The sequence below is a fragment of the Rhineura floridana genome, chromosome 10 (assembly GCF_030035675.1).
Source record: "Rhineura floridana isolate rRhiFlo1 chromosome 10, rRhiFlo1.hap2, whole genome shotgun sequence".
Lineage (NCBI taxonomy): Eukaryota > Metazoa > Chordata > Lepidosauria > Squamata > Rhineuridae > Rhineura > Rhineura floridana.
This window is the reverse complement of record NC_084489.1, coordinates 36,353,464-36,376,684: the sequence shown is the minus strand read 5'-3', so window position 1 is coordinate 36,376,684 and position 23,221 is coordinate 36,353,464. Positions and strand designations below refer to the sequence as shown.

Genomic DNA, 23,221 nt, shown 5'->3' with positions numbered 1-23,221 from the left:
TAGCAATACCTAAGTCATTGCCATGCTCGTTTGGGAAGGAAGGGAAGAGCCTTACTTGCCATGGTTGGGACAGCTCACAAGTAGGTTATTATGTTTGCTGTTAGTGAGTGGGAAGATATATGGCAAGTAGCCCTATTGCTTCATACTTCATGTAGTTGTTTCTTGTGAATTTACACTGTGAGTCATGGTCTCTATTCATGCTTGTTGCTGCTCTCTCTTTCTCCCTTTTTTAAATCCTGTCTGATCTTATAATGAAGCTCCAGGTAGTTTACAGTTTTTTAAAAACCAGTTAGTTAAAACATAAGAACATCAACATAAGATCTAGTCCAGCATCCTGTTCTCACAGTGACCAGCCAGATGCCTCTGGGAAGCCTGAAAGCAGAACCTGAGTGCAACAGTGCTCTCCCCACGTGTGATTCCCAGCATCTGGCATTCAGAAGCATACTGCCTCTGACAATGGAGGGGGAACATAGCCATTGTGGCTAGGAGCCAATAATAGCCTTATCCTCCATGCATTTGTCTAATCCTCTTTTAAAGCCATCCAAATTGATGGCCATCGCTACCTCTTGTGGGAGTGAATTCCATAGGTTAACTATGTGCTGTGTAAAGAAGCACTTGATTTTGTCTGCCCCAAATCCTCCAACATTCAGCTTAATCGGATGTCCCAGAGTTGTAATGTCATGAGAGAGGGAGAAAAGCTCTTTATCCATTTTTTCATGCTATGCATAATTTTATACTCCTCTATCATGTCTCCTCTTACTTACTTTTTGTCTAAATGAAAAACTCCCAGATGTTATAACCTTCCATCATAGGGGAGTTGCTCCATCCCCTTGATCATTTTAGTTGCTAATTTCTGAACCTTTTCCAGATATACAGTATATTTTTTGAGGTGAGGCAGCCAGAATTATGCATGGTATTCCAAGTGTGGTCATAACACTGATTTCTATAATGGCATTATATTGGCTGTTTTATTTTAAATTACTTTTCTAGTGATCCCTAGTGCAGAGTTTGCCTTTTTTTACTGCTGCCACACACTGTGTTGACATCTTCACTGAGCTATCTGCTACAATCCCAAAGTCTTGTTTTTCCTGGTCAGTCACTGCCAGTTCAGACCCCATGAGTATATATGTGAAATGAAGATTTATTTATTTTTGCCCCAGTGTGCATCACTTTGCACTTGTTTGCATTAAATTGCATTTGCCATTTTGGAGCTCCTCACAATCCCTTTTTGCTTTACCCACTTTGACTAATCTGCTCTCATCAGCAAACTTGGCTACCTCCTGCTCATCTCTAACTCTAAACCACTTATGAACAAGTTTAAAAACACAGGTCTGAATACCAATCCTTGGGGGACTTCACTTTGTACATACAGTAGCTCCATTGGGAGAACTTCCACTTAGTCCTGCTCTCTGCTTCCTGTTTCTAACCTGTTCCTGATCCACAAGAGGACCTTTTCTCTTTTGCCATAACTGCTAAGATTACTGAGGACTCTTTGGTGAGGTGCTTTGTCAAAGCTTTTTGAAAGTCTAAGTCAAGACGGCCAGGTAGGGCCCTTGTCGGGGCCACATGGGCCCCTGAGGGGCCCCTCAATAGGATGGGGGAGGAATAATGCTTCCCTTGCGCGATCCATGGCAGGGAGCTTGCAAGCCGCCTGCCTGTTCACTGGCTCCACGTACCTGTCTTTCCTGTCTTTTGCGGCTGCGTGTGGTGCATGCACAGGGTGCTAATATCCAAGATGGTGGCCAAGGTTTCCCTAAGGTGCTGATGCCCCTGCCACCATCTTGGCTGATTGCAGGGATGTGCTCATGTAGCACCATGCGTGCCATCAATCAAGATGGCGGCGGAGGCTTCAGCCCCTCAGGGAAACCTCGGTGGCCATCTTGGTTAATGATAGCCCTGCACATGCAGTGGCAAAAGACAGGAGAGACAGGTAGGTGGGGCATGCACATGCATGTGTGTGTGTGCCGGGGCCCAGGGCAGGCTGGTGCCCAAGGGTCTTGGCATGCCTGGCACCAGCCTTGATCTAAGTATACAGTGCCAACTGGGTCACCTCTATCTATATGCTTGTTGATACTCTCAACTCTTAACAGGTTATTTAGACAGGAAGTACCCTTGCAGAAGCCATGCTGGTTCTGCTTCAACAAGGCTTATTTTATCTTTAACAATGGTTTCCCAGAACAGACATTAAGCTAACTGACCTATAATTTCCAGGATTCCCCCTTGATCTCTTTTTAAAAACTGGTGTTATATTGGCCACTTTCCAGTCCTCAGGTATGTAGGTAGATCTTAAGGACAAGTTACATATTTTGATAGAAGATCAGCAAATTCACATTTGAGTTCTTTGAGAACTCTAGGGTAGATGCCATCCGGACCTAGTGATTTGTCAGTTTTTATTTTTCCTATTAGGCCTAGAACTTCATCTCTGGTCACCACTATCTGCCTCAGATCCTCAGACTCCCTTCCTGCAAAGGTTAGTTCAGGCACAGGGATTTTTCTTATACCTTTTGCTCTGAAGACAGATGCAAAGAATTCATCCAGCTTCTCTGTAATCTCATTATCCTCTTTTAGCACAGCTTTGACTCCAATGACATCCCCTAGACAGTCTCCTGCTGCTCATGTATGTAAAAATTGTTAGTAATACAGGACATAGCCTTGTAGAAGCCATACTGGTCTTGCTTCAGCAAGACTTGTTCTTCTATATGCTTGGTAATTTAATCTTTTACAATGCTTTTCACCAGTTTTCCCATAACAGACATTAAGCTAACCAGCCTGTAATTTCCAGGATTGTTCCTGGATTCCTTTTAGAAACAAAACCTGGCATTGTCAGCATTTGATTTAACACTGAAGCATCCCTGCAGTAGACTTCTTAAAGTTTCATCAATAAAAGGGGTACATTTTGTTAGTAATTAAAAAATTATGGAGATTTGAAAATATACTTTTGTCTTGAACAAGGCTAATAAACCAACAGAAGGGCCCTTCTTTTTATCAGGATTTTTACCCAATTTACTTTCAATCAATATATTTATTTTAAATCCTCATTTGTAAAATCACTTAGGAGTGTATGTATCTTGGTAGCCTTGCTGGATAGCTAGTTCAGATTAAATCTGACATGGTAGCATAATATGGCTTTGGGATTAACTCAGTTTGAAACATGTTTCTATGTACTAACTCTATGTACTAATTAATCTGCATTTATATTGGAATTGTCTGTTAATATTAAATTAGAAGGGTGTGACATACTAGAAGTGCGCATATGTAATCAAGTTGTATGGTATGCACATCCAAATACTTGCACTCTTGCAAGTACCATTTGATGATCTCTCAGCTTCTGTGAAAAAGCTTTCAGTGGCCCACTTCACACGACAGAGTAAGCTAGACTACAATTTATCATGACAGCATGAATATGTGGACTCCCAGAGAGAAGCTCACAGCAGCTTTGCTCCTCTCCAGCCGTCTTGCTAGTATGAACCATCTGAACCTAGGCTGGTGGTTAAGCTCACTAACCCTGAGCTATAGCCAAGGTTTGTTCTTGTCTCCTGCATGGTACAGAAGCAAAAAAGGTGAAAGCAGCTTCCAGCTCCTCTTCAGGAGCATCCACATTTGTAAGCCATGTGTGGCAGCATCTCTGTCCCTATCTATTAACATTAGACAGGCACCCTCGTTCTGCTTCAGATACCTGCGAAAACCTTTTTCTGTTTCAGCAAGCCTACCTGGACATGTAAACAAGTTATGTATACCTGTTTTTAAATTTCACTTATTATATTTGTACATTGATAATTGTTTTAAATTGTATGCTGCTTAGGGATTCTTTACTACAACCCTCCGTGGCGCAGAGTGGTAAGCAGCGGTAACACAGCCAAAGGTCTGCTTACGGCAGGAGTTCAATTCCAACAGAAGGAGGAAGTTGAATCTCCGGTAAAAGGGGTCGAGGTCCACTCAGCCTTCCATCCATCCGTGGTCGGTAAAATGAGTACCTGGCACATGCTGGGGGGTAAAGAAAGGCCGGGGACAGAACTGGCAATCCCACCCCATATATACGGTCTGCCTAGTAAACGTCGCAAGACGTCACCCTAAGAGTCGGAAACGACTCGCGCTACAAGTGCGGGGACACCTTTACCTTTTTTTTTTTAGGGATTCTTTGGTTAAGCAGTTTGTGAATGCTTCTAAATTAAATAAAATACCGAAGTGTAAAATCCATTAACATTCTATTCAGATTAAGTAGATGTATTACTATTCCTGAGATCCATGGCTGTTAGATATGCACAACTCAAAAGCAATCAAATGTGGAGGAAGGTTTGAAAGACAAACATTACCTTTGTGCTCTGCCCACAATGGCTTCCGCACTGATTTCAGTCTCCATTCATTTTCATGACTCCCACATGTAAAGAGATTTCAGTGCATGTGAATGCCTGGATCAGGGCAAATGGGCTTTAATTCTGTGCATATTTACTTGGGAGTAAACCCCATTGAGTAAGGCTTATTTCTGAGTCAGCATGAAAAGGATTCCACTGCATGTATACTTTCATAAAAGTGTATTTATAGAGGGCCTTGAAAGTGAAATGGACTGCCTTCAAGTCGATCCCGACTTATGGCGACCCTATGAATAGGGTTTTCATGGTAAGCGGTATTCAGAGATGGTTTTACCGTTACCTTCCTCTGAGGCTAGTCCTCCCCAGCTAGCTAGGGCCTGCTCAGCTTGCCACAGCTGCACAAGCCAGCCCCTTCCTTGTCCACAACTGCCAGCTGGAGGGCAACTGTGCTCCTTGGGACTATGCAGCTTGCCCACGGCTGCACAGGTGGCAGGGCAAATAACCCTTGAGCCACTCACTGTGGGGGTGATCTTTAGCTGGCCCTTTCTACCCAGGAGACGGGAGCGGGGATTTGAATTCACAGACTCTGGACTCCGAGCCAGGCTCTCCACCCCACTGTACTATACCAGCTGTATATAGAGGGCCTTAATTCCTTCTAAATCAGTGGTTCCCAACCTGGGGGCATGACCCCCAGAGGGGCCGCAAAGTAATCTTGAGGGGGGCTCGAACAGTAAAGAAATGAATTATTTATTTTTTAAAAGTCTTCCCTCCCTGGATGCTGGATGCTCCCCACTGCCGCTGCAGACGACACCTCCCCATTGCTCCAAACAAGAGGGAAGGACTTTTGCTGAAGTGGCAGAGTGTCTTTCAGGTATGCCGAGGGCAGGTGTCTGCCTATATAACACAGGGCAGATGCTGAAGGAGGCTGAGGGCGGAGCTACCAGGAAGAAGAGGGAATTACTATTGCCGACACCCGTCTCCACGCACTGCCATTGCTGACGATGTTCTTGCTCAGAACAAGGGGAGAGGGCTTTTCGTGAAGCAAAAAGAAGCAAGGCTGCAAGGAAAGGCCGGCCTGCCTGCTTTTCTTGGCTTCTGCTTTTAAAAATTATTCTTATTTGCAAGGCCGCCCAGACAGAGCCAAGAAGCAGTGAGGAAACACAGGACTTGCTTGCCCTCTGAGGCTAAGTGTGTGTGCCAGCGTCCCTCCTTTCTTCCACCTACACTCCACCCCCCAATCTCTTTTGCCAAGACACTGCAGCAGTTGAGGGTTCCCCCCTCCCACGTGCCCAAATGCATGCACGCATGCAGATGCTTGCAGGAGGGGCAGGTGTGTTTGTGTGTTTGTGCAATGACCTGTCTTCTGCTCCACTTTCATTTTCCAAGTGCACGCTAACCAAGTCATCAGTTCTGGTGATCATCCCAAAGCCTAAAAGCACTAATCCCCCTCCTCAATCTGTGCACCTTGTTGTCTGCAGTGCAGAATCTAGCATTCCCATCACTAACACATTGCTACTCCTTGATTATTAAAAAAGGAAAAGGAAAAAAAAGCTCAGCAGGTTGGCTGAGGCTGACATCCTGGTATTGCAGTAGAAATGTATGTATTTAATTATTATTGCATTTATACCCCACCTTTCCTTCCAAGTTGCTCAAGGTGGTGCACATGGTTTCCCTCCCCCTTTCCATTTTATCCTTACACCAACCCTGTGAGATAGGTCAAGCTGAGAGACTGTGTCTGGCCCAAGGTCACCCGGTAGGCTTCATGGGTGGGGAATGGGGATTTGAACCTGGTTCTTAGTCCATCACTGTGACCCACTGGTGTTGGGAGATAGGACTGTACTTCAGATTGTGGGGGGGATACCAATTTGATTGGATCTTTGCATTAAGAAAAGAAAGCAACACCTCCCCGTCTGCAGGGAGCTTTTAATGGAAAGGGATATTTGGTCACAAAACTTTTTGAGCTTACAAAAGGGGTCCCATACTCATAAAGGTTGGGAACCACTGTTTTAAATATTGCTGAAGCGGCACTCTCCTTTCTTCAATATTGGCAGAGTGTATGTTCTCTAGCAATTCTCACGAAGTTGTATTTTCCCCACTAACAACCACCCTTTAATATATTTTAGTCCAGGGCAGAGGGTTCCCAAACTGTGGTCCAGGGACCACTAGTGGTCCATGAGCTTCATTCAGGAGGTCCATGGCATGTTCACGTTAAATATTGATGTTGATAAATAAGAGCTAAGTCATGGTTTGATTTGGTGTTACTTGCAAACCCAGACTCATGGTTTGTCTCATTCCAAACCAACCATGAGCAGGAGGTCAGGAATAACCCTTGGCTACAAACCTTAGCTACAGCTTGTGGTTTGTTTGGAGTGAGACAAACCATGAGCCTCAGTTTGCACATAATGCTAAGCCAACAATGGCTTAGCTTCCAGTAGCACAGCAGGAGCAAGTAATGGGGAATTTTATATATCCACACATATATAATCATAGATATTAGAAGAAATATGTTTTAGAATAATAAAGAACTAAGCAAATGGCCCACTGGCCTGTTTAGGGATCATGCCATGGGACCCCAGAAATCCTCATATTAGAAGTAGGCCTGTGTGTAGGCCTAGAAAAGCAGGCAAAGTAAACTTTGTTTGAACTCGTGTGTCCTTGCCAAATCGGCCGGTGCGTGACAGACAAATATTAATTAGCCTATTGTTTAGAATTAGAAGAGTAATCTGGGAAAAGCTATGATTAATGAGAATACGTAGAAATCGCTTATATTTGATTCTTGGGTAAAGCAATAATGCCATCTAGGGGAAAAAGTTTGTAACAAGTATTAGATGTTTTAATGAAGAGAAACAGTGAGATTTTACAATGATTTTAAAATACCCTAGTGTGTTATATTTACAACCTTATAAGTGTGTTTTCATTAAGAAAAAGGTACTCTGGGGTGGCCTGCCTCCTTTATATCTCTGAAGCTGAAAGATACTAGTTAGCCAGAGTCACCCAGTATTTTCCTTAGTCTGTGTGGCTTCAAAATAAAACTCAGTGTTTTAAATATAATCCCCTCTCTTGAGCTATGTATTTTATAAGTAAGGAAATGGGATTTATGAGAAAGTATAAGGACATAAGAACCCCTATGGCAAAGGAGTAGAACTGGGGGTGCTCATACATTCCCAAGCACCCTAAGTTGAGGCAAACTTAACTCAAGGAACCTCTTCAAATATCTCCCAGTGTACCTGGGTCAGCGTGGCCAGTCAGAACAATGAGAACAATGAAAGTACAGGGATGCATGAAAGAACATTCACAATAGCAGAATGTAAGTGTATGGCAGAAACTGGTCTCAGCTAGCCCCAAAATTCATTAGTCTTGAAAAGACAGCAGAACAATGGTGACATCAATGAGATGGACAGAATCTTGGAATCAGCACTGGAGTTACCTAATGGTTTCTGAGTGGTTTGGAACGATTGTAGAGAGGAGGAACTGTGATGTTATGTGGGCAGGAACTCTTGAGATTGGTGAATCACTGTCACATGCTGTAACTGTACTGTATAAAAGAGCTTGCACACAGTGCCTCAGTGCAGTCTCTCCTGGATGCTTCTGGGAGGCTGACCCTGCATATGCTTGTAAAGAATAATTCTCCATCACAAGAAATAAGTGAAGTGGTTGTGATTTTCATTCCATGCATAGTTTGGCTTAGCATTATGTGTGGACCAGGCCACAGAAGTCCTAGAGCAACTTTGTTAATTGTACCACAGGTTTTAGCTTCAGCAAAACTACACAGACTTTCTGTTTTGTGAATAGCAACTAAATATATGTAGGTTTCTTCTGGCTGTGATTAAAAATAATGTTTCTTTCCAGGCTGGCAGCCTCGATGGTTCCTTCTTGCAGGAGGTGTGTTATCCTATTATGACTCAAGGGAAGATGCTTGGAAAGGCTGCAAGGGGAGCATCCAAATGGCAGTTTGTGAAATTCAAGGTAACTAAGAGAGACAAGAACCTGCAGTATGACCTTTTTGTGTACTAGTACACAATAGTTATATTTAAAAAATAATTCAGCCAGTGGCCTCATTTGGATGTAACATACCATGGTTTGCTAAGCAAAGATATGCACAAGCCGTGTGCCTGCATGTGCCACCCTTTCTTTCCTTGACACACCACAGTTGAAGACTTCCTCAGTTAACTAACTATAGTTCCTATTCTGAATGAACCAAGAAACTATGATTACCTCAGTCAGAAAAACAACATCTGAAACCATGGTTTGAAGTTGGTTTCAAATCCAGGTTTGTTCTGATCCTGGTTACCATAGCTTCCCCCTATGGAAGTAACAGGAAACCATGGTTTATTAAACACGACACTGAGAAGGGAATTGGCAGTGTACATGGGCACAAGACCCTTACATATATTGGCTTAATAAGCTACGTTACATCCAAACCAGGCCAATAGATGTCTACATTAGGAGTGGGGAACCTTTTTCATCCTGAGGGCCACATTTCTCTCTGGGCAACCATCTGAGGGCCACATGAAAGAGGTGGATGGGGCCAGAGGCAAAAGTAGACAGAGCAACCAGTGCGTGTTTCTTTTGCACAGGAGGTTAGTTTCTACATACGCACACCTCTCTCTGTCCTCCACCCAGATAAGCAAGAGGCATTATCGGAGTTTCAACACTTGTGGTGCGAAGTAGGACCAGTGAGGGGGGTGGCCTGGGGAGAGCTCTAAGGGCCAGACAAAGGCCTGGAGGGCCTCATTTGGTCTCTGGGCCTGAGGTTTTGCCACCCCCTGGTCTATGTTATTCTGCAGATGTTCAGCTATGCTTCCTATGCCCAGTCTAATTCTATGGATCTTAGTTCATTCTGCAGACAGTACACGGATGGATTTGATTATCCCTGGAGAGCAGTATTTCTATTTGAAAGCCAGAAATGCAGCGGAGAGGCAAAAGTGGTTGGTTGCCCTAGGAACTGCCAAGGCCTGCCTGACGGACATCAGGACACAGAAAGAAAAAGGCAAGTCATCTGCCTCTCCTATTTCTCAGCTTCCCAGAAGATAATAGTCTACTTTGTATTTCCAGTCTTTTGTCTCAGTTACAGAAATAGCAAAGATCATTTAGCTTGTATTCTGTGAGAATTTGCTTGACCTTTTCGGCACAGTTAGTTAGATTTAGCTTTCACAATGTGAAATACTGTGCCACGGGCAGAGAGAGAAAGAATGATTGAGTTTGTTTGTTCATTAACTTTATAAAATCCACCTGTGATTCAAAAGATGTGATACAGTAATAGGTATTTATTTGCAGCATGGAACTAAACTGGTTTTTAAGTGTCTTGAAATTTAATTTTTATTCTGTACAATCAGGAAATACCAATATCAGTACCATGTGTGTGTCCCCCCCCCCGATGTGTGTGGTACATTCTTGCAGTTGTTATTTGTCTTTCTCATCACCATAGAATGAATAGTAAATTAATTTCCTGGTTTTTAACCATAAACCAAAACTCTGCATGAATCTTAACCCAATCTACTAAACCTAAGCAAAAGTACTTTAATTAATTTACATTTCTATCTTGCCTTTCTTCCAAGATGCTCAAGCACCTCCTCCTCCATTTTATCCTCCCAACAACCCTGTGAGGTAGGTTAGGCTGAGAGATAGTGACTGGTCCAAGGTCACCAGTGAACTTTAAGACCAAATGGGAATTTGACTTGAGTCTCCCTAATCTGTATCCAACACTCTAAGCATTACACCATTCTGGGTCAATTTCCTGTTTTACTAGTCTTTCCAGATAATAAGATGGCTAGGTTTAATTTCCTGAATGGGTTATGTAATGTAAAATTGTGGTGTTAATAAAATTTGTTTTTCCTCATAATATTGTATCTAGTCTTAGTGGTAGCTTCTGAATAAGTTTAATGTAATCAGTTATCAATTATAATTGTCAAATCTGAAAATTATGTATCTTCTCTTTACCTTTCCAACACTTTTTGCATCTATAATTTTTAAGGCTGTGATCCTATACCCACTTACTGGTAGTAACTCAATGGAACATACTTCTGAGTAGATATGCATATGATTGAGCTATTAATCTGGAGTTTGGCTCCTTTTTATTCTGCCTAGGCCATTCTGTCTAGATTGAAATCCTGCATACTCTTTCATTATCCAGGACTGATTTAATACATTAGTAAATAAGGTAACTCAATAATATCACCATAATAATATCAAAAAATAAAACAATAATTTCCCATTCCATGATCTTCCCTTTTATATTTGTTCAAAATGCTATAGAATAAATAAATGGCCAATCTTCTGATCAGGACATCTTTGCAATATTATGCATTTAAATTTGAAGTGCACTAGATTCTGATAAAATATTGATCAATTTAACAACTGTATGAAGTTCTTTTTGACCTGATGTGTTGTTGTTATCATGATTATGATCATTAATTTAGAGTTTACAGAAAACACTGATGTGTTGAAGACAAAAATGGCAGAACTGAGGCTGTATTGTGACCTCCTTGTTCAGCAAGTGGATAAAACTAAGGAAACTGGGGTGTCTGGTGTCTCAGCTGCTCAGGTAATATATCTAATAAAATCTGACCATGTCAAAAGTGCGAGAGCTGATGCGCTAGTGTAGAACATTGTTTATTCATTATTTATTTATTAAATTTATATCTTGCCCTTCTTCCCAAAATGAGCCCAGGGCGGCAAACAGGCAATAAAACACTAAAAACATCTATAAAACATCTTAAAAGCAAAACATTTTTTAAAAAACTGTAAAATAATCTTTACACATGTGTAAAGAAGTCCTTTTATCTGTCCTGAATCGCCAGGCAAACGTTATCCCCACAGCATGCAAATCATAATCCCACTTGCTTGCCTTTAAAAAAAAAAATTTTTTTTAAAGCTCCAGATGTTGCCACTCCAACCCCTTGATCATTTTGGTCACCCTTTTCTGTGCCTTTCCCAGCTCTACAATATCCCTCTTGAGGTGTGGTGACCAGAGTTCCACCTGCTGAAATCTTCTTTTTCTACACAACAGTTGAAGGTACAGGAGCGCTGTCCTCTCTTGCACCTGGCCACTGAACCTGTTCCCTACCCCCTTTCACATCAGTACCACTAATCCCATGGGAATAGTTTGTAGGCAGATATGTTTCACCATATCATTAATATGATATCACCCCATGCTCTGTCTAGTAGGAGCCTTTTCATTTTGTAAAGACTTCTGAGGAGAGTTATAATGTTGCATGTGTACAGTTGCCAATAACTGGCTTTGAAGGAGACGGTACACTGATGATGTCGTTCTAATCACTTTATTATTGGCCTTACTTTTGAAGACCTTGCTAAATAAAGATCAGTGTTGGATGTCAATGGCCAATACCTTGCTTTCAAGATACTTGGCGAGTGAGCCCAAGAGGCAGGGCCTTTTCTGTGGCAGTGCCACAGCTGAGCAATGCTCTTCCAATAAAAAACAAACAAACAGCAGGTGCCCTCTTTGGCCAGAAATTAAAGACTCTTATTTTTAGGCTTTTAATGTGTAACACCTACTTTTATTGCTGACAGTTTAAATGTTCATTGTCTTTGGCTAAGCAATCCTAAGGTCAGGGTGGGGGATATCCTGTAGCAGAGCCACAGCTGCTTCTTAAGCCTTTTTGGCTGCCTCTGTCCAAGGTGAGAGGTGGTGGCTTTTTCATGTGTTTTCTCCTTGGTTTTTCTTTTTGAAGCCTACCTGTCCTCAACATTTTCCAGGACTGGCATATGTCTTTTGCCCTTTCCGGGGTTGGGTTTTGGGAGAACGAGGGGGCTTTGGATTCTGCAGGTGCAAGACTTCCCACAATCTGGCTCAGAACCCCCTTTTTAAGCCCTTCTGCCATCAGCACACAGAGGCTCCTCCAAGAGGCATAAGTGCCACCCCACTGGTAGGGCAGGACTTACGCTGCATCCCAAGGCTGGCTTTAGGATTGCGGCCTTAGCCTGCTGTTCAGGGTTATCTGGTTGGCATGTTGTTGCCTTTAGAACTTGTGTATTAGGCGTGTGTTTTATGATTATATTAGTATGGCTTTATGGTTATGCTACATTCCACTCTGGTTACGATTAGAAGGGGAGGATATGATTACTATTTTGAATTAAGAATGGCATGCCATGGGCATCCAGTCAAGTACTGGGAAATAGGAGACCTACCCCCATGTTAAAATTCCCTCACTGTTGGTGCCCTCATCTGTTGAGATGATCTTCCATGTGCCTCCCAGCATCAGGAGTGAGTCAGATGTTAACAAGAGAGAGGACTGTTTTCAGCTGTAGTGCCCTAGTTATGGAACTAGTTCCCAAGGAGGCCTACCTGATCCCCCAACATGACCTATACTGGGGCATCAGCAAAACACTTTTTATTCGCCTAGGATTTTAAAAAATTCTGTTAGCCATGTTTGAGTCTTAGTCTACTTGTTTTATCCACAGCTTTTATTCTGTTGATTTATTGTTTTGGCTTGTTTTCCTGCATTGTTATGTCACCGTGAACTGCCCTGGAACTCAGAGAATAAGGAGTGGTATACAAGTGTGCTAAATAGAGAAATAAGTTATTTGCACAGATATGTCACCTGTGCTGGTCACAGCAAGCATTAGGAGTCTCTCTGCTGTGGCAGGCTCAGCAACCTAGAAATGGGAAGGTTAAATAGTTTTCCCATTTTGCAGAATGGCATTGATATGGGAGCACTGTTGAAATCCACTTGTACCACATTCTTGAAGACCCTTGAAGAATGTATGCAGATTGCAAATGCAGCCTTCTCTTCTGATCTGCTTCCTCACACACCCTCTGGATCTCCACTTTCAGCTGCCCCCAAATCAAACAAGGTAAGCTCAGGCACAACCTATGATGCTGCACTGTAACCCCCTTCCCCTGGGTGCTCTAGCTTTTTAGCACTAAAAGCAACTTCAGAATGCATAATTAAACAAAGGAGCTGGCGTGCTAGTTTGCATGTTTGAGTTGTATCCCGTTTTGGAACTCTACAAGTTAAAGTGTACAAGAAATTGATGGGCCTCAAGCTATGGTTGGAAGACCGTTTGTGAAATGCCCAGTAAGTCACTTTCTGTCAACAGATGAGAAAAGTGACTCCTGAGACAACGAAGAGCAGAATACTCCTATGAACAGGGCCAGTCCAAAATGTTTTGCTATCTGAGGCAAAAGGGAGAGATGGTGCCCTCCCTTTCCACATGTAGAATCCAACTAGACTAGCAGTTGACTCATGGCCGTGGGAAGACTTCTCCACTGTACTTGGGGGCAACAGATAGTTTTTTTTGGGGGGTGCAGGGAAGTCAATCTTAGGGGAAATGGTGTCAGACTGCCACCGAGCACCTCCCGCCTCAGATGGCTGCCTCACTCTGCCTAATGGTAGGACTAGTCCTACATATATAAGATTGTGTCTTCAATTCTTCCATCCTTTTTGGATGTTACTCGCTGTAGCAAGCAGTGGGGAGAGGTGGTGCCACACCTAACCCCTCCAGCAGCTGAGTAGCTGCTGCTGATGGGGGGGGGGCAAGATGGCCACTACCATTGGCCACCGCTGAAGGAATGCAAGTTACTGAGCTGCCTGGATAATGGCATCATAAACAGTTTTTTTTATTTTTTCTTCCAGCTAAAACCTTCCTTCATGTTTAGCCACGGTATATCAAAAAGGTATGGTACATTTTTTTTGTTCATTCACTTGTACAATTGCTCAGTGCCTGGCTCTTTGTGATGAACCCAATCCTGTGAAACTGTTAGAAATAATGAAGAGAAAAAGCATAACAGCTTGTGATTGTGATTGGTGTGTGTATATATACGCATGTGTAATACATACATACTTTAAACTGATCAGAGGGAACCCATCCCCTAGGTCTCACCACAAGGACATTTAATTGGGGTACATATCAGTTCCTCGAACTTGATTTGTGTTCGTTTATCTCCATTGTTAAAGCAATGCAACTGAACCACTTTAAACTGTGCACTCTTGTTTTACTAATCTTGGATTAATATGAAATGGCCTCGAACCATGTCTTCCTTGTGCAGTTAGGTCTGTCTAGGCAAACTATGGTCGAGGTCCCACCAAATAACATACTAAGGTTTAGGGATATCTCAGGAAAAATAATGAGAATTCCATAGCGAAAGGATTTTGTGCTTTTTGACTACACATTTCTTTACATATACAAATCACACATAAGTCTCTGGCCCAGCCAGTGAATCAGAACCATATAGGTCAGGGCCAAAGTCCTGACTAACTGTAGCTCATAATGGCATTCTCTCAGCTCTCTTATGTATTATATATCAGTATTATATATTAGGCTTATACATCAGTATACACTTCATTATACAGGTAACATATCTTAAAGTATAATGTACTATTAATTCAATCGTAGACATTATACAAGTTACATTGCAATATTGGTGACGTTATATTGCAAGGAATCAACATCAGGAAAGTTCCATTTCACATTTCAATACATTTCAATCTCTTATCTGGAAAGAAATGGAATAATTCTCACCATTATGGAAGGCAAGGTTCGGACCTCTCAGCTAGCAGCATAGCACTATGTACATTGGATCAATCCGTAAGACTGATGAAGACTGCAGAAAATCCTCTCCCTTTTATATTTTCTCAAGACTCTTAGATGGGAAATTAATACATTAAACATTGGGCCAGGCCACAACAAATATGTACGCTATGAAGACATTTTAAGGCCACAAAGCTCCTTTTAAAAACTGAAACAATTTTCATAGAATCTTAGAATAGAGTTTGAAGGCCATCGAGTCTAACCCCCTGCTCAATGCAGGATTCCAAGTTAAAGCATTCCTCACAGGTGGCTGTCCAGCTGCCTCTTGAATGCCTCCAGTGCCCACCACCTCCCTAGGTAATTGGTTTCATTGTTGTGCTGCTCTAACAGAGGTTTTTCCTGATGTTCAGCTGAAATCTGGCTTCTTGTAACTTGAGCTCATTATTCCATGTCCTGCAGTCTGGGATGATCGAGAAGAGATTCTGATTTTCCACTGCGTGACAACCTTTCAAGTACTTGAAGAGTGCTATCATTATGCCATATTTTGTGGCTGCCTGTTTCCGTAGCCCAATTCTGGAATGCCTTGGGAGTGAAGCCACATCACATTGCATCACTCCCAAAGCATTCTGGGAAGTATGGCTGGCAAGTGACACCACATACCACCAGCCACAATTTTGGGAGGAAGGGCAGTATATAAATTCAATAAACAACAACTTCCTGATAAGACCCAGTACGGTAAACGACAACCCCATCCCAAAAAGTTCAGAGAAATCCCACACACACACACACACACCGCCAAGAAAAGAATAGAAAGTTGGCCCCCATTTTTGCAGAAGAATAATATTTTTGGGGAACCAGGAGGGGAATTTTGGCCCAGTCATAGTCTGTTGTGTATTGTTGTTTTTACCACCATTCTAGAGAAAACAGAGATGGAAGTGTACACAGCAACATTATACAAGCATTAATCTTATTGAACAAATTATTCTGTGTCCTAATTTGAGTTGGCAATGTAGTGATGCACAAAGAAGAAGAATATATTGCTTAAAGATTTTTGAAATATTAAGCGTTATATAAATGCTTTTAAATAAATAAGAGAAAATTTGGCCAGCTGCATCACAGTCAGCAGTCCAGTATATTTAGATTAACAATGCATATGGCCAAACTCCTTAATCCATGTCCCCTTTTCCTATTCTGACTTTCCCTTTCTATTTTAATTTGGATGTGTTATTTTACTTGTATTGTTCAAAAACTGTAATCAAAAACTTCTGTTTTGAAAAAGAAGAAAAAAAACCTTATTGAACAGTTGGGATTCTTCTCTTTTCTTTTGTTCTTCCCAGGCAGATGGAACTAAAAAACTGTGAAAATGGATCTATAAATGCAAACACCAACCTTCATGAGCAAACCCTGATTGATAAAGTGACCCCTGTGCCCCTGAAAACTGATACGATGCCCGGCAAAGAACATATTAAAGAGAATTTTACAGGTGAATTACTCAAAACTATAAGACCGTTTTGATGGTGTTAAATCATTTTGTGTTCTTGCTGTCTACTGAAACAGAAATGGAGCATGCCAGTAATTATTGTAACTTAGTATAATGGATCACTTTGTACAATTTAAGCCCCGCCGTATATTCTCAGCAAAAGCCAAGAGGAGAGAGCCACAGTTGCAGACTTACAAGCAGGCCTCCAGTCTGAAGACTTTATTATTACAGTTTGCTCCCTGCCCTTCCTCCAAGGAGCTCAGGGCAGTGCACACAACTTTCTGCCCCCTCCCCTTTTATTTTCATGAAGTAGTTACCTCACTTTACCTATGAGGTAAAAGATCTGCCGAGAGATCCTGACTAGCCCAAGATTGAGTGGGGACTTGAACCCGGGTCTCCCTCTTCCTAGTTTGGCACTCTTAACAACTACACCACACCGGCTATGCACAAAGTCAGAGGCAGCTTGTGGCAAGCTACATCCATCTCCCAGTTTTGCTGCTAGGATTCTACACATACCAGGTGAGCAGGCAGCTGGCAGATTACAATCTGTCTTGAAAAACAGGGCATTACTGAATGAGACATGCGGAAGAGAAGATAAAATCCACTACAGATGTCTTATTCTTCTTATTGTTGTTATTATTTCAGACACAGATGATCTAGTTTAGTTTTCTTAAGATTTCTGTTCCTTTCATTCCAAGGTGGTGACAATAAAGATGGAGTAAACAAGCTGCTGCCAAAAGGGGACAATCAAGATGACATATCTGTAATGTCCGTAGTGGATTCCGTAAACAGATCAACAGCATTGCAAGTGGGAGAGAAAACAGATGAAGGTTTACCTACTTTCTTCAGTGCTATGAGCATTAGGTAATGTGCCACTTGGACAGAAATTGCGTGAAGAACCTTAATGCATGGGATTCATGCCTGGCAAGGTGAATTTGCTCCTCTGAATCTGAGAAGGAGCTCTTCGGACTTGGTTTTCTGTACGGCAGGAGAGGGCAGGCTTTCGACTTGTGGGATCTGCTTTGTATTTTTTTTTGCTAGATCCCTGATACTGCCTCCCAAGTTTTTTATAGCTTTCCATGGGACAGAAATACATTTAGAACTGCAGAAAGGTAAAGGGTACCAGGAATTTCTTTCCAGTACCAGAGCTAAGCCCTGAGCTTTTTCACACACCAATCCACACCTAGTTTCTCTCAAGATTTTGTTGTTGCTTGTTTGTTTCAGTAGCCTAAATGACTTTTAATTGTAGCTATTTTTAAACACCTGGGAGTAAGAGCAGCTTTCTGATCTACTGCAAGTCATCCAAAGATCTACCAGTAGATCCTGATGTAGCTTTTGCCTACTCTTTTATTTATTTATTTAGACATTTTATATACTGTTGAATTACAATTGTCTGTAAACAACATACGTCAAACTCAACAATACAATAAAGATAAAAGTTAAAAACTAGAAAATGAGAAATAATTTAAAATGCCAGCTGGAATAAAAAGTATTTCTCAGGTATATATATGCTTACTACAACTGTTTTATGCCAGTGAAAAACTGATAACTATTTGTCATTGATGAAGTAATGGAAAAAGTGGCCCATGCACTATTTTTTCTGTGCCTGTGAGCTGTTCTTAAGCACCTCTGCCCCTCCATGCTGTCCGCTGCTGATTACATGAACTGGCCCCAAGACTGTTGCTTGGATGAAGACTTGAGACAGCCGAGGCCAAATTACTCACATACTTAGTAATTATTATTATTATTAATTGAATTTATATCCTGCTCTTTCTCCTGAAACATAACAACAAAACCAATGAACAACAAGAAAAAGAAAAGCATTCTAAAAACAGTTAAAAACATTTTAAAACACAGCCATAGTTAAAAACATTTTAAAAACGTCATCACAATTAAAAACATTCTTTGTATGTCTGTAACACAATAAAAACACAAAAGACGGTATAAATATCTAGGTAACGCAGGAGGATACAAGCATGTACATTTCTGTACTTGTTAGTATGAATGTTGTGTTAATCTCTTCTATAAAGATTATGTAATAAAATCCTTGGTCCATCTGAATAGCTCTTTGCCACCCTATGGGTTCCTCCAAATGTATCATTCCAGCATTGTCCCTGTTGGGAAGATGAGTAGCATAATTGGCTTTGAAATGGGATTAAAGCAGACTTACTCCATTACCTCTGACTGAAGTGATGGTGGAAGTCTTAATGTTCTCTTTGTTTTCTTCCCCAAAGATTTAGTGATATCAAGCTTTTTGAGGATGGAGGCATACCCACAGAAGAATTTCTACAATCTTGCAATGAAATAGTTCCAGTCTTGGGTATGTGATTACTTGCTTCCTCAGTGGCATATATTGTGTGGTGAATATTCCTGTTTGGGCAAGTCTACTTTGTTACTGAGGCCTTATTGGCTCCATTCAGACATCATGATAAACTGTGGTTTAGTGAGACAGCAATGAATCTAGCCTCCTCCCAGGCTTGTGTACTCTTCCTCCCAGCTCTCCTCCTGCCACTGGGAGACCAATTGGGCCTTAAACAGAAGTAACTGTTCAGGTGAACTTGGCTAAACTGAGGCAAGACCTTCTTGAAAGAGGCAACATTGGAAGAAACAGGTACATCTGGGGAATAAAACTGAATCATCATGGAATCATTCCTTTCATTGGAAATCACAGCTTTCTATATTAATGAATTTAATCACGTTTCTTTTGTATCCTGTCTTTTTCCCATAAAACCCACTGCAGTGTACATATGGTTCTGAGGCAATCTCCCTCCCAAACACGAGCCAAATCCAGACTTGCTGTATTGTGTGCTTCAAACCATGCTGTGCGAGCTGTAGAAAATCTGACCAAAATATGAGGCAGTCAAGGGGCAGCCCTCCGGATGTTGTTGGAGTACAATTCCCATCGGCCCCAGCCATCATAGCCAGTGCTCAGGAATTATGGGAGTTTTAGCACAATCACACCTGAAATCCAATCATGTTGTCTACCTCTTCCTCAGGAAGTGACTACAGGGTGCAATTTAGGGAGGCAAGTTTTTTGGATCTATTTTGTCCAAAATACAGTATGCCTTTTACTACTACCACCGTTATTTGGACCTTACACTGATGAAGTCTTCTGGGCAGCTGCAACAATGGCTGGGATGTGCCTCCTAGATGACTCCAACTATATGTATTATACACAGGGTTTCCCAAGCCTCTACTCTAGGAACCCAGCATGCTGTGCACATGTAGGCATCTTTTTGGAGGCACTTCTTTGCTGCCGCCTTTTGAGGGAGGCTAGTGAAATGCACCCTGTGCAGTTTCAGGGCATGGTCTGTGGGCAAAATAGCCTATCGCCTTGCTGAAGCTAAATAGATCTGGGGCTGATCAGTGTCTGGATGGGCGACCAGCTAGGAGTCTGATGTATATCACTGTAAGTGCCATGATGGAGGAAAGTTAGGATATAAGAATATAAAAATAAAAAAATCTTACAAATTTAGCCAGCACAGACCTCTTTACAGTATACAGTGAATGTATCTGATGGCTTTCTTTTTAAGCTGTTCTCCAGTCTGAGGCTTTGTGGTTAAGAACATAAGAAGAGCCTGCTGGATCAGGCCAGCGGCCCATCTAGTCCAGCATCCTGTTCCCACAGTGGCCAACCAGATGCCCAAGGGAAGCCCGCAAGCAGGACCTGAGCACAAGAGCACTCTCCCCTCCTGCAGTTTCCAGTAACTGGTATTCAGAAGCACACTGTCTCCAACTATGGAGGAATTGCATAGCCATCATGGCTAGTAGCCACTGATAGCCTTATCCTCTGTGGTTGCCTTTGATCCAATAATATGTCGTTAAGTTATCCACAGCACAGCGCTCAAATCATCATCTTGGACAAGAATCCCTTTCAGTTACAAAATGGAGGAACAATATTGTTTGCTTTGGCTTCTTTGCATGCTTTTGAATGCCTCCTCCACCTGGTTGTGAAGAATGCTGGGATCACTGATTTGCTGAGAACAGCAATGTCACTGGAAGTTTTCTAATGCAAAACTAGGCCAATTTTGCCTTCCAGCAAAATCAGAGATGCTTAACCCTTTCTGCCCTGTTACATTATCATGGTTTAGTAGATGGAAGCCAAAACAGACCTTGAGGCATAAGGAGTCTTGAAAAAATGTGTTCTTTCTCCTAGACAAACTTGGGTCCACAGTCTTTGCTCCTGTTAAAATGGATTTTGAAGGAAACATCAAGGTAATGGCTTCAGTTTCACACTCAGTTGTCAGTGATAATGTAGCTCTTTTTAAAATAATCCTGCAGATCGGAGAAGAGGGAGGGGAAGACTCTCTGTGCATGTTCCTTTACTCTTTATGTACTTCTCAGTTTACATGCTTTGTTAGGGCTTGTTTACCCTCAGCCACTTGGCCATGGCAAGATAGCTTGCAGATGAGCATTTGAATCCAAGGACCACATTGATAGGGCCAATGCTGTGGCTAATTCCCAAATGTTGCTTTCCCCAATTGGCAGTCAGGAGGCAAGAAATCATTTTTGCTGGCCCCACCTATGTGGTTCCTAGTCGGGATGGTTACTGGAGCATTCTGGAAATTTGCAGAGGGACGCTGCTCCAAACCCTACTGCTACTAGGGAGTGTGAATGAGATCTGGGTTAGAATCATAGAATAGTAGAGTTGGAAGGGGCCTACAAGACCATCAAGTCCAACCCTCTGCTCAACGCAGGAATCCAAATCAAAGCATTCCCGACAGATGGCTGTCCAGCTGCCTCTTGAATGTCTCCAGTGTCGAAACCTGGCTTCCTGCAACTTGAGCCCATTATTCCGTGTCCTGCACTCTGGGACGATCGAGAAGAGATCCTGGCCCTCCTGTGTGTGACAACCTTTCATGTACTTGAAGAGTCCTATCATATCTCCCCTCAGTCTTCTCTTCTCCAGGCTAAACATGCCCAGTTCTTTCAGTCTCTCCTCATAGGGCTTTGTTTCCAGTCTCCTGATCATCCTTGTTGCCCTCCTCTGAACCTGTTCCAGTTTGTCTGCATCCTTCTGCAGAGACCAGAACTGGATGCAGTACTCAAGATGAGGCCTAACCAGTGCTGAATAGAGGGGAACTAATACTTCACATGATTTGGAAACTATACTTCTGTTAATGCAGCCTGATATAGCATTTGCCTTTTTTGCAGCCACATCACACTGTTGGCTCATATTCAGCTTGTGATCAACGACAATGCCAAGATCCTTCTCACATGTCATATTGCTGAGCCAAGTATCCCCCATCTTATAACTGTACATTTGGTTTCTTTTTCCTAAGTGTAGAACTTTGCATTTATCCCTGTTGAATTTCGTTCTGTTGTTTTCAGCCCAATGCTCCAGCCTATCAAGGTCCCTTTGAATTTTCTTTCTGTCTTCCACGGTATTAGCTGTGCCCCCCAATTTTGTATCATCTGCAAATTTGATAAGCATGCTCTGTACCTCCTCATCCTAGTTGTTAATAAAAATGTTGAAGAACACTGGGCCCAGGACCGAGCCCTGTGGTAATCCACTCGTTACTTCCACCCAGTTTGAGAAGGAACCATTGATAAGCACTCTTTGAGTATGATTCTGGAGCCAACTGTGGATCCACCTGATAGTTGTTCCATCCAGCCCACATTTAGCTATCTTGCTAATCAGAATATCATGGGGCACTTTGTCAAAAGCTTTGCTGAAGTCGAGATATATTATGTCCACAGCATTCCCACAGTCTACAAGGGAGGTTACCCAATCAAAAAATGAGATAAGATTAGTTTGGCAGGATTTGTTCTTAATAAATCCCTGTTGGCTCCTAGTAATCACTGCATTATTTTCAAGGTGCTTACCATCTTTTTTGACAAAGGGTGTTACAGTGAGTTATTCATTTCAAATTCTTAATTGTTTAGGATACCAAGATGTAGGGTGTTTCTAGGCATGGGCAATTTAATAGTACCCTACATTTGCTGTTCTGCTTTAAGCTAGAAGTGGAGTGCTTCCAAACATGAAACACTTGATTGCTAAGTTGGCATTTCTCCCTTTCCTTTGGGGAGGGGTGTGTGTTTGGGATCATTGTGGGTGGGAGGGTTAAGAACTCCCTCCCCCTCATTCCATTTGTGATCATGGCTTCTTTCTCTGCTGCAATTTAGAGGGAAAAGGGGAAAAATAAAGCCATGCCATTGAGAAAGGGAAGGGTTAAAGTTATGGGATGGATTCCCAGGGAAGGTATGAAGATGCCCTTCCTTTTCTCTGACCTGAACTGTCACCATTCAGCTTCATTGGATGTCTCCAGGTTCTAGGATTATGAAAGAGGGAGAAATTTCTCTGTCCATTTTTTCCACATCATGCATATTTTTATAAATATCATATGCCCCCTGAACTCTCCCTCTCTCTTTCCCCTCCCAAACTAAAAAGCCCAAAATGACAGAATGAAATTTAACAGGGATGTCCAAAGTTCTACACCTAGGAAAAAGAAACTAAATGCACAGTTATAAGATGGGGGATACTTGGCCCAGCAATACTACATGCGAGAAAGATCTTGGAATTGTTGTCAATCACAAGCTGAATATGAGCCAACAGTGCAATGTGGCTGCAAAAAAGGCAAATGCTATTAACAGAAGTATAGTTTGCAAATTGCGTGAAGTACGATTCCTCTCTATTCGGCACTGGTTGGGCTTCATCTTAAATATTACATCCAGTTCTGGACACCGCACTTTAAGAAGCATGCAGACAAACTGGAACAGGTTCAGAGGAGGGCAACAAGGATGATCAGGGGACTGGAAACAAAGCCCTGTGAGTAGAGACTGAACCAATTGGGCATGTTTAGCTTTGAGAAGAGAAGACTGAGGGGAGATATGATAGTACTCTTCAAGTACTTAAAATGGAGGGCCGGGATCTCTTCTTGATCATGCCAGAGTACAGGGCACAGAATAATGGGCTGAAGTTACAGGGAGCCAGATTTCA

At 42.2% G+C, this 23,221-nt stretch overlaps 1 protein-coding gene across 4 annotated transcripts in view; it reads left to right on the top strand.

Annotated features, from left to right (window-relative positions):
* Positions 1 to 23,221, top strand: part of PLEKHA8 (pleckstrin homology domain containing A8) — a 38,326-nt gene that overhangs the window by 3,782 nt on the left and 11,323 nt on the right. For 2 of the 4 annotated variants that reach the window (XM_061585768.1, XM_061585769.1), the window contains exons 2-10: positions 8,160 to 8,276; positions 9,145 to 9,300; positions 10,730 to 10,854; positions 12,966 to 13,124; positions 13,907 to 13,947; positions 16,139 to 16,284; positions 16,980 to 17,145; positions 18,516 to 18,601; positions 20,438 to 20,496. In XM_061585768.1, coding sequence (XP_061441752.1) covers positions 8,160 to 8,276; positions 9,145 to 9,300; positions 10,730 to 10,854; positions 12,966 to 13,124; positions 13,907 to 13,947; positions 16,139 to 16,284; positions 16,980 to 17,145; positions 18,516 to 18,601; positions 20,438 to 20,496 — 1,055 coding nt within the window. Of the gene's footprint in view, positions 1 to 2,406; positions 2,471 to 5,071; positions 5,182 to 8,159; positions 8,277 to 9,144; positions 9,301 to 10,729; positions 10,855 to 12,965; positions 13,125 to 13,906; positions 13,948 to 16,138; positions 16,285 to 16,979; positions 17,146 to 18,515; positions 18,602 to 20,437; positions 20,497 to 23,221 lie in introns of those variants that run through there. The other 2 variants (XM_061585767.1, XM_061585770.1) reach the window with 2 other exon arrangements.